This window comes from Gorilla gorilla, chromosome 2 (genome assembly GCF_029281585.2).
Source record: "Gorilla gorilla gorilla isolate KB3781 chromosome 2, NHGRI_mGorGor1-v2.1_pri, whole genome shotgun sequence".
NCBI classification, from domain to species: domain Eukaryota; kingdom Metazoa; phylum Chordata; class Mammalia; order Primates; family Hominidae; genus Gorilla; species Gorilla gorilla.
The window spans coordinates 182749683-182761854 of NC_086017.1; the positions used below are offsets into that span (position 1 = coordinate 182749683).

The 12172-nt window shown below is 40.5% G+C and overlaps 1 protein-coding gene across 3 annotated transcripts in view; it reads right to left on the minus strand.

Annotated features, from left to right (window-relative positions):
* The window catches only part of PLD1 (phospholipase D1), a 209754-nt gene that overhangs the window by 64197 nt on the left and 133385 nt on the right, over window positions 1–12172 (minus strand). For all 3 annotated transcript variants that reach the window (XM_063704354.1, XM_055381467.2, XM_055381468.2), the window contains 2 exons: window positions 11481–11599; window positions 9275–9388 (listed from right to left, as the gene is read on the minus strand). In XM_063704354.1, the coding sequence (XP_063560424.1) occupies window positions 9275–9388; window positions 11481–11599 (233 nt within the window). The remainder of the gene's footprint in view (window positions 1–9274; window positions 9389–11480; window positions 11600–12172) is intronic.

Below are 12172 nucleotides of genomic sequence, written 5' to 3' on the forward strand. Positions count from 1 at the left end.
GGAAGAATTCTGAGATTGATCCTCAATGGCTTTCATGGAAGGGGACGCCTGAAGGTCACATATTTGCCATTTTTTCTGTGAAGGATAATGGTAAATGTTTCTCTATCTGTAGGCATTTAAGTATTTAAAATATTAAAGCTTCAAGCCAAAAGAAGACCATTTTATGTCCAGGGGCGGTGGCTCACACCTGTAATCCCAGCACTTTCGGAGGCCGAGGTGGGCAGATCAGCTGAGGTCAGGAGTTCAAGACCAGCCTGGCCAACATGGCGAAACCCCGTCTCTACTAAAAATACAAAAATTAGCTGGGCTTGGTGGTGCATGCCTATAATCCCAGCTACTCGGGAGGCTGAAGATGGCGAATCGCTTGAACCCAGGAGGCAGAGGTTGCAGTGAGCCGAAATCATAGCATTGCACTCCAGCCTGGGTACCAATAGTGAAACCGCGTCTCAAAAGAAAAAAAAAAAAAAGACCATTTTATGTATCAGCCTGTGGGAGAGCATAATAAGAAAAAGTGGAGGGGGCTCCCTGATACCTGCAAAACCATCAAGTATGAGGGGTTTCCTACCTCCTGAGGGGCTTCAGCATCATCTATCCCATTTCCTGAGTCCAAGCCCCGTATCCTTTACTCACAATAAAAACTCATTAATTAAAAAATGTCATCATTTGTGGCTAAACTTGAAACATATCTTTCGAGCAACGCATGAAGAAAATCACTTGGGATTGTTATTCATTTACTACTATTCTAATTAGTTAAAATCTCCCTATCACCACAAGAAAAATGGAAAATACGAATTTCCTTCTTGCTCTGCCTAGACCATTGAACTACAGGCACGGAACCCTGAGGTTATATAAAAATCAACTTAACTGCTTTAAATGCTTGATGGCCTAGGAAGTTTTATCAACAGTCAAACAAGTCAAACCCATTGTATTCGTCTGTTCTCATGCTGGTAATAAAGACCTACCAGAGACTGGATAATTTATAAAGGAAAGAGTTTTAATGGACTCACAGTTCCACATGGCTGGGGAGGCCTCACAATCATGGCAGAACACGAAAGAAGAGAAAAGGGACATCTTACATGGCAGCAGGGAAGAGGGCATGTGCGGGGGAACTGCCCTTTATAAAACCATCAGATCTCATGAGACTTATTCACTATCACAAGAACAGCACGGGAAAGACCTACTCTCGTGATTCAGTTACCTCCCACTGGGTCCCTCCCATGACACGTGGGGGATTATTACAACTCAAGGTGAGATTTGTGTGGAAACACAGAGCCAAACCATTATCACCCATTTTGACTGATTTCCTTTTGTTTTATTTTTTCACCTTTTTCCATTGCCACTGAGATTTCCTTTTGTTTTAATATTTACTCTCTTCATTTTCTTCACTGACTTCACCAACTTGTCTTGCATTTCTGTTTTAAACCAATGTAACTGAGATAACCCTCAAACTGTTCCCTCACATGCAAAAATATAGCTTATCTTACCGTCCCAAATGTGCTGGGAATCAAATCTAATCTATACTTTTCAAACCGCGAGTTTGAATACATAATTTTAAAATATATAAAAAATGGCATATTTCTGATTTTATGGTTTAACCTCAAAGCTGTAACTTGGACTAGTCATTTTCCTTCTGCTATGACTTACTTTTTAACCTAAAATATAGCCTTCTCTTTAACCACAATCCCTAATCACCTTCCATCCTATGGGCCCAAGTCAAATGTATGGATTAAATAACAGAAATTTCTTTCTGAAGGAAAACCTTTGGATCTTTCTTAGTATTTGTCCCAAATTCCCTTCCTTTCTCTCATCATAATGCTTTTATTCCCTATAAATTCAGCACATATATGAATTCCTTTTTATTTCCCTGAGATTCCAAGTCAATCATGGAACAAAGACTGTTTAGGACAAAAGCACTTTTTATATGTTCCACAAGCAGAGGCCAACTGTATAGAAGCTCACAAGTGGTATGCATCGGGGAGAGAAGGGAAGCCTGTGATTGTTGGGCCTTTTTCTTCCAGACTGTACTGAGAACAGCAGGCAAGGAGCATCAAGAAATTGACCTAGTTCAAGAACCTGTCTCATCTTATCAAGCTCTTTCTTTTCATAGCCACTTTTCTAGTTGAGTGTCAGCCATTTATATCACAGTGTGTAGTTATTCACATAGGATGATTCCTTTCCTGAACAAAAGAGAAAAGTTAATTTTGAGGCTGAAGGACAGAAAGAAAAGATAATTATTGAAGAATAGGACTTAAGGTGAAAGAAGTCCTAGGAAACACAGTATTAGTTGGGTGCTCTTGGGAGCCAGAAAGAAGCAAAAGGAGAGTTAGGGATGGATTTGGGGCTGTGGCAACAGAAGGTGATACCCAAAGGCAAACAGGACATGAAACTTTGCTCTGCTGGAGCCCCAGTGGTTACAACCATCCTGGTCTTACTGGAAACAGTATCCATAGCTAATTAACCTCAGGCACTGAAGCCAAACTGCTCAGAAGCAAGTCATCCCCACCACTTACTGTTTGTGGTTTTGAGATGGAGTCTCTGATGCCCAGGATGGAGTACAATGGCGTGATCTCTGCTCACTGTAACTTCTGCCTCCCGGGTTCAAGCAATTCTCCCGACTCAGCCTCCTGAGTAGCTGGGACTACAGGCCCATGCCACCATGCCGAACTAATTTTTGTATTTTTAGTGGAGACGGGGTTTCAATACATTGGCCAGGCTGGTTTCGAACTCCTGACATCAGGTGATCTGCCCACCTTGGTCTCCCAAAGTGCTGGGATTACATGCATGAGCCACCGCACTAGACCCCCACTAGTTACCGTTATTTTAACCTCTCAAAGTCTTAGTTTCCTCATCTGTAGAAACAGGTTGCACAGGAGTTTAGCTTACAGACTGCTGAATGTATATGAGATAATCCACAAAGGGTTAGCACAGTGCCAAGCACACAGCAAATGCCCTGTTCATATCAGCTCTTCTAGCCAAGACCCACAGTAACACTCACAAACGTGTTAGTCCATGAAGGCCTGGCCCATACATGGAAAACAACTCCCATGGTAAATAACTTCCATGGAAATGGACAAGGTGGATTCCTTTCACCCCCACCTGCTCACTTTATTTTTCACCTATCTACTTTATTCTCTCACACCATTCTGCGATACAAAACATTTTGCTGTCCTTTCCGATCTAACAGATCCTTTGGAATATCCTTTGGACATTTATTCCAAGTGTGAAAACAATTTTTTTTCAGTGGTATAATTTGGATGTTATTTATACTTTCTTGAAAATTTTCTTTTTTTTCCTTCCTCTCTCCCTCTCTCCTTTCTCCCTTTCCTCCTTTCTTTCTCGTTCTTTCTTCCTTCCTTTCTTTGTTCCTCCCTCCCTTCCTTCTTTCCTTCTTTTCCCATAAGTAGGACTGAAGACATTATTCCAGTAGAGTTATTTCCATATAGGCAGGAATTCTCGGCATGACTGTCCAAGGAATGGTTTCTACTATGAGCTTTAAAAAGGGTTGTTCCCATGTGTTGACCCCATGTTGATGCTGATACAGCATTCAGCATTTTCTTTCAGCTTAATAGACATGTCAAATATCCTCTGTCTTTATAATATATCTCAAATGCCATTAAGACCATTCTGGAACTGAGTTTATTCTAGTTCCTTCACCTTCTCTGTGTAGAAGCAGTTTCAGGACCATCTCTCCCACTTCCTCCTGCTACCCATGCCTTTTCCTGCCTTGTCTTCTCTGAGTGCTCTTGGCAGGCTTCTGAGAAGGCCCAGCACTGAGGGGAAACATCCAAGATTCTTTTAAAAGTACAGTGGAAGCTGCTGAAGTCAGCTGTCAGGTCTAGATGACTTTTTCAGGAGCAGCAATTCGTGCTGGTGGGCAGGCATCCATACTGCCTGCCATAGCTCCCCTCTCCCTGGCTGGCTGTGTCTCCCCTCTGGAATTGCCAGTGGCGTGTGACCAATGTTTCTGTATTAAAAAAACTAATAACTAGGTGCCCTTCTCCAGAAGAAAGAATAACTTGAATTTTATCTATTATTTACTTTATTATGTCAAATACTCTTTCTCCCCATTCCAATAGATTTATGGCATAAAAATTTCTATCTAGAACTAGCTTGGTGACCTACCCAGAGAAATGTTAACTTCTTTGTTGCAAACTTTTTTTGTTTTTGTTTTTTAGACGAGTTTTGCTCTGTTGCCTAGGCTGGAGTGCAGTGGTGTAATCTCGGCTCACTGCAACCTCTGCCTCCTGGGTTCAAGCGATTCTCCTGCCTCAGCCTCTCAAGTAGCTGTGATTACAGGCATGCGCCATAATGCCCAGCTAATTTTTGTATTTTTAGTAGAGACGGGGTTTTGCCATATTGGCCAGGCTGGTCTCGAACTCCTGACCTCAAGTAATCCACCCGCCTTGGCCTCCATAAGTGCTGGGATTACAGGCCTGAGCCACTGCGCCCAGCCTGTTGCAAACTTTTGAAACACTAGCGAAAGCTTGAAGGCTGTTTTTGATGGAACTCAAACTGGTATACTCTTCTAAATGCTTTGCATGTATTAATTTAAACATCACCACAATCCTGTGAGACAGATACTGTCATTTATGTTTTTTAAATGAATGAAACATACTGCAGAGTGAAGTAATTTTCCCGAGGTTACACAGCTCGTATGTCACAGAGCTGAGATGTTAACACAGTCTGGCTCTAGAATCTATCCCTTAATTGCTACCTTATATTTTTCTTCACAATTAAACAAGCTTGTGGCTTCTAAGTTACATTATGAACAGTCAACTATGTTAAAATCTTGTTCTCACTCATATGTGGAAGCTTAAAAAGTCAATCTCATGCAAGTAGATAGTAGAATGATAGAAACTAGAGGCTGGGAAGGGTTTGTGTAGGCGGGTACAGGGAATAGGGTGGAGATAAAGAGAGGATGGTTAATGGGTACAAACATAGTTAGAAGGAATAAGTTCTAGTATTCAATAGCAGAGCAGGTTGACTATAGTTAACAACAGTGTATTGGTATTTCAAAAGAGCTGGACGAGAGGACATGAAATGTTCCAAACACATAGAAATAACAGAAGACTTGAGATCATGACACTCCAAATACCCTGAGGCCTCTTTAATAAAATCAATGCAAATTTACAAATATAAAGCTGAGAACAGGTCTAGAAAAGGCCTGGGTGGCTGACGGTCCTAAAGCTAAGCAAGGGCCTGAAGCTGCAAGGAACATGAGTTCCTGAAGTGGGCAATTCATTCCCTACTTACAGCCTTAACTCCAGCCAGTCTGTAGGAGATTTTACTTTAGGCACTGAGATGGCAAAAAGTTAATTATAGAAATAGCAGGTTTTCAGGACCAGAGGAATAAAATAAATTATAATCTTATAATCTTGGAATTTAAGAGTTCATCAGTGATGTCCTATTTTCTTAACTCTTATCCTTCCTTTTAATTTTTGTCCTATTTACCACTGCCATGTGGCTAAATGTACCTATGATGTTTTAATTTACTTAGATATTTTCCTTTTCTTTCAAAGATCCATAGAAACAAGTTTAATGATCAAGGTACAAATTCTGAGCAATGGCTTCTATTTCTATTTAGTGATAAATGTCATTCTAACTACTTTAAAAATTAAGAAGTGTATCTGTGGTGGCCATTTGAGTTTTATTTTGTGAGGGATCATAACTATAGCAGGAGGATTAAATAGAAAGTCATTAACACCTGTACTTTGAATGATACCTCATGTATGAAAGACAATGAATGAAAATCTTCCCTTTAAATGTCTGAAGGGACTCAGATCAGATTCATACCAAACATAAGTCTTTCAGATGACAAAATTGGGCTCAGGGAGGGGTAATGGCATACTGAGGCCACATGCTGCTATACAATCTTCATACCACACCACCTTGTGTGCTTTTATGATTTGTTAGTGTTAAAATGCATTTTATTATATTTAGCTGGATACTTCCAGCAGCACTGCCTAGCGACACTTTTATATACCCATTTTATATACCCATTATCATGCTGCAAAATTTATATTACCAAGAACTAGATGTACTACAGGAGCTACCTGAGTCCTTTGGTGATCTCAATTAGTGCCCTGGCCCATCAGTCATGACACAGTTCCTATGGTTCTTTGGAGACTTTGTGACACTAAACTATCTTTAACTTTTTCCTCTGTCCCAAATTTTCAGTTAGTTCCTAGTCGTGATGTCCCTTTGTCTCTTTCCTCAAAAATACCTCCTATTTGTTCCTTCTCTTCATTTCTAGTTTAGGACTTAATTATATGTCAGAATTACTGTAATAGCCTCTTCTCTTGTCCCCTTGCTCTCATTATCTCTCTAGTCTAATAAGTTCTTCATGTGTATAAACGTTTGGTCTCAAGGTATTTGTTTGGAAAGATGGAAACAGATAAGAATGCATAAAACAAGAGATTCTATGTCAAATAAGCTTGGGAAATGCGCACATCATATTCCTTCTTGGTGGTTTTATAATACACTGTAGCATAAAAAAGGTGCTAAGGAGTCCTGTATTAAAGAATTCTGCAAAACCTTATCTGTACATGGAAATCTTTGTGGAACAGTTATCAGCATCTCACAGGTAAATTCAGTTTGGAAAACTGTCTCCTCCATTAATCTTCATTGAACGTTCCTGTATCATGCTTCTTGCCCAATCAAAAAAAAAAAAAACATCCAAAGTTCACTAGCACTTCTAGGACCAGGTCCAAATTCACTAGGCCAGCACTCCAGGTGCAGCCCCCACCCCGCCCCCGCCCTGGCCTTATGCTGTCTAACTTCATCAGTGCCTCTCTAAGAGCGAATGGGTTACTGCAGTCAGTCCTCTTGTCTTCTGAGCAAGCAGGATTATTCCTTAGAGTGGACACCCAGTTCTGTCCCTCTGGATTTCCAAACTCTTATAGCATGCTGGTCCTTACTGTCACACCAGCATTTACTCAGAGACCGTACCTTGCACTGTAACTGAATTATTCATCTCAGCTATCTCTCCCCAGCTAACTAAGTTTCCAGAGGCAAAGAACTCCTTTGCTGTCTGCCTTCTCGACAGCGAAGTGTGCTTTGATGACTTCACCATGCAAACGGACAACACTTAGTAAATATATGTTGGCTGAATAAATGAATGAATGAGTGAGTAAATCTTGTTAAATATCCTTGGCTTTGTAGATTCCTGAGTCCAGGCCACCTGAACATGTGAGGGATTAACATATGAGCTTATCAGATCTAGTCTCATTTCTTTTCTTTTAGTTTTTATTTTTATTTTATTTTTTTGAGTCAGTCTCGCTCTGTTGCCCAGGCTGGAGTGCAGGGGTGCAATTATGGCTCACTGCAGTCTCCACCTCCTGGGCTCAAGCAATCCTCCTGCTTCAGCCTCCTAAGTGGCTGGGACCGCAAGCATGTGCCACCATGCCTGGCTAATTTTTTAAAAACTTTTTGTAGAGATGGGGTCTCACTATGTTGCCCTGGCTGGTCTTGGACTCCTAGGCTCAAGCAGTCCTCCTGCCTTGGCCTCCCAAAGTGCTGGGATTCCAAGCGTGAGCCACCACACCCACTCTAGTGTCATTTCTCACACAACATCGGTGATGCGGAAAAAGCGAACAAAGAGAAGCATTTTATAGAGTCTCTATTGACCTCACCAGGCAGCAGGATGAGACTATGTGAGTCAGGTCTTTACCAACAGTGACGTGGAAAATATATGCATATGCAACGCTATGCTAAAACTTCCTTCATTGATTACAAAAATACTTAATTCCCAGCAATCCATTTTCAACAGATACTTATTAACATCAGCTAACTTTGAAAAATTGACCACCACGTCAATAATAATGCAAGTTCAAATCTTAAATTCTTATTTTCCTAATAACAAGTTTCTTATTTTATATTCTAGCATGGGTAATTTTTTCTCCTCTACGTAGAATAAAATTAAACAGGTTCATAAAATATTCATCAACTTACATATAAATCATAGCTATCTCTATGCCTCTGAGTTTAAATTAGTTTTCTTTTTAGCCTGGGATGACTAATATTTGCTGCCGATATTTCTCTCAAGCAGCTTCTCTTTTTTTCTTTTTTTTTTTTTGAGATGGAGTCTTACTCTGTCACCCAGGCTGGACTGCAGTGGCGCAGTCTCGGCTCACTGCAAACTCTGCCTCCTGGGTTTAAGCGATTCCCCTGCCTCAGCCTCCCGAGTAGCTAGGATTACAGGCGCACGCTACCACGCCCAGCTAATTTCTTACTTTTAGTAGAGACAGGGTTGGCCAGGCTGGTCTCGAACTCCTGACCTCAGGTGATCCACCCGCCTCGGCCTCCCAAAGTGCTAGGATTGCAGGTGGGAGCCACCACACCTAGCCTTTTTAAAAAAAAGTTCTATTATTTGATCTACAGTCTGAAATGTCTTATTTCTTATATACACATACCTCCAATTGCACACGATGCAAAATAACTGATTTAGGCACTTCATTTATATAATCACATTCCCTAGGATCCATGTCTGCATTATATAAGTCCCTACTGATGGTCCCTACTGATGATATGTAGCAGTAGCAGACTGCTGGACTTTACTTAAACAATTCTTCTGATGCCCATATTGATGACTTCAAACAAAAGGCAATGCCAAAGGTGGCCCATCCTACTTCTGTCCCCACATGATCTCAAGATATTTGAGCTGTAGTTGGTAAAGGAAGCAGATTGGGTAACACTGGACCAGACTAGGATTTCAAGCTCCACCTCTGTTGATAACTAGCTGGCCGGCCCTAGATAGGCCTCAGAGCCCCACTAGGTCTGAATTTTCTTATTTGTAGTTTGAGATGCTTAAACTGGATGTGGTAAACTGTTGTGACTCTATTAAGCAAATTCCTTATTCCATTAAAAGGGCCTCTAGAAGACATTTGGTTAATCAGGAACTAAAATTAGACTGAACTACAACTAGCTTCCTAGCTGCTAAGTTTCAGCCACATTCCTGGTGCTTAGGCAGTATCAGGTCCAGGTTTACTGGGTATCATGTTGCTAGGGTCACTTCAGAAGGAATTACAGGAATAGCCTTGGCTGTGGCCTTTTCTAAGGACATGCATTTATTATATTTATAAGAGTTTTAAAAAGAGACTGAATTGAATCCATTTAACATAGGAAATATAATAACAAGTATTAAAAGATCCATTTAGTTTTGCTTTAGAAAAGCAGTCATTGAAAAATCTGAAGCCAATATAATAGGCCCTTGGTCCAATAACAATAATTTTACTCAGTAGCATTTTGTCAAAAAGAAAAGCCAGAACTTACTTACCTGTACGTTAGCATGGACAGACCCAGGCACTTGATATCTCAACTCATGGGCTGTTGTTTGAGACTTTGGAAGCAGAAAAGGATAAGAAAGGGACCGATATTTTGATTTCATAATCTAAAATAAAGAAGAAGGATAAAATATTCAAATGAGAAAAAAGATTCATTCTCCCTACTTTGTGATTATAAAAGAAATTCATGCCCGGCTGCAGTGGCTCACGCCTGTAATCCCAGCACTTTGGGAGGCCAAGAAGCGGGGATCACTTGAGGTCAGGAGTTCGAGATCAGCCTGGCCAACTCGGTGAAACCCCCATCTCTACTAAAAATACAAAAATTAGCCAAGCATGGTGGCGGGCGCCTGTAATCCCAGCTACTCGGGAGGCTGAGGCAGGAGAATCACTTGAACCTCGGAGGCAGAGGTTGCAGTGAGTCGAGATTTCATCATTGCACTACAGCCTGGGTGACAAGAGTGAATCTCCATCTCAAAAAAAAAGAAAAAGAAAAGAAAAGAAATTCAGGTTAATTTGAAAAAGAAGAAGAAAATGTAAATGGTGGACATTTCTAAGTGAAGGGCTACAGATTATTTGTGTTTGTTTTCTATTTCTCACAGTCCTGTTTTTACCTTTTGTAGGGGAAATATTGTTTTATATTTGTAAAGACAGGTTAAATATAATCTGTAGTTACAGAAGTTTATAATTGCAAAAATGAGACTATTGTTTTATAAACTAATTTTTTACTGATTATGTTCTAGATATCTTGCCGCAGCAATATAGTGGGATATCATTATTTTTAATAACTTCATAGTAAAATGGTATAAAAGAATCACTTGTTTAATAAATTCCTATTAGTAAGGATTTCTGTTATTTCTAATTTTATTTGAATTATTAGAAGCCATATCAAAATAAATTACCTTATTGGATTATGGCTTCAGTTTGAATACCTGGAAATAGTTTTTCTGGATCAAAGACTGCATACTTTAAAAAAGACTTATTGGTGTTGTACAAATTTATCCTCCCTGGGGTAGCATGTATGAGCACACCACAAAAACCACCTCAAACCTAACTACAGGTATCAGCAGAGACTTTTATCTTTGCCAGTATAGCAGGTTAAAAGTAACACCCCGTTTGTTTATTCATCCATCTCCCCTAAATTTTTGTTAAAAAATTTTAATTAGAATGTCCACTAAATTTTTATAATCATTATGTGAATGAAAAACAAAGTCAGACTCTAAGTGGTTGATAAAACTAAATTCTTTTTCCAAATGACCAAGGGGAATCATGCCTCATTATCACTTCAAGTAAATAAAATGAAACTTTAATAACACCTGAATATGTACTTTTTTTTTTTTTTTTTTGAGACAGAGTCTCGCTCTGTTGCCTAGGCTGGAGTGCAATGGAGTCCTCTCAGCTCACTGCAAACTCCGCCTCCTGGATTCAAGTGATTTTCCTGCCTCAGCCTCCAGAGCAGTTGAGATTACAGGCACCCACCACCATGCCCAGCTAATTTTTGTATTTTAGTAGAGACAGGTTTTCACCATGTTGGTCAGGCTGGTCTCGAACTCCTGACCTCAGGTGATCCACCCGCCTAGGCCTCCCAAAGTGCCAGGATTACAGTTGTGAGCCACCGTGCCTGGCCTGAATGATACGTACTTAACTTATGAATGGTAGGTTTGAATGTTATGTCAAGTTCTTACAAGTAATGAGGACACAATCTGGATAAAAGGAAAATGGCCCCACCTTCTTAATACTTCTTGGTTTGCTCAGAACCAGCTCTCAGAATCCTGTACCAATATAAACCCAGTGCAATTCCAGTCCCATCCAACTGGATGGGACTTTAAAGCTCAAGCCCTCTCATCTAAACCAGGCTCCTATCCCCCTATAACAGCCCTGCAAATGACTACCGAGCCCAGGCTACTAAATGCTTAGTCAACACTGTGTCCAAGATGTTAACAAGGTTAAAATCAGGACCCACACAGCAGCACCTGTCCCTAGGCACTCTGAATTGTCTATGGTGTGGACATTCGGGAATGTTTCCCTTTTTTTTTTTGCCCAGATGCCCAGGCACCCAGACATCAATGCAGCCAACAGCAGAGCAGTGACACAGCTGTGGCCACAACAGTCTCTTCTTGCCACCAGCCTCCTCTAAACCTCTTCTCTAGTTAGGCCTGCCTCTCTTCATGTGGATAAATCATGATAGCAACATCCAAGTACTTTCGTGAAGTTCCAGCGCTGGATGAAGTGACGTGCCACATCACGAGCCGCCTTCCCATGGACTGCAGAGGCAATGTCATGCCAGGGCATCCGGGGCGTGGAGTACCTGTCAATGAAATCTGCCCAGGTGCACCAGGCAAGGATCAGTCATTAACTTCAGTGTTGGGGCAAAGTCTCTCTGACTCCAACTATGAAACTAAAAGGAAACGTGGGTTAGTGCCCACTAGGTATATATTTCTTGGCTTGCATAGAACAACATTTTTATAATCAAGGGAAACAGATTTCACATTCAGGGACACAGTCTCCCAGGCACTTCCCCATATATGTTTCCGTTTCACTTAGGATTAGATAATCACTAGACATGGCAAGATGTGAGTTGGTACAAATTATCTAAGGCTGTGTATTTGATATTATATTTTTTATTTTTTATCCTGTTGAAACAATGGCAGGCAATGCCATCTCTATCTCCTCTTAAACATATAAACCCAGTGATAATCTGAAAATATGCCATTCTAATGCTGGAAATGCAGGAAATAAGCAGAATACAAGATGATCAAAGGGAGCCCACCATTTCCTGAAAAATTACTGATTATTGCCCCAAAAATGTGCCTATAAAAATCTGGATTTTTCAGACAGTTCAGCTCTATTTCATGTTCTTTTCTTATTATAACTGAAAAAAAGTCCTTAAGCAC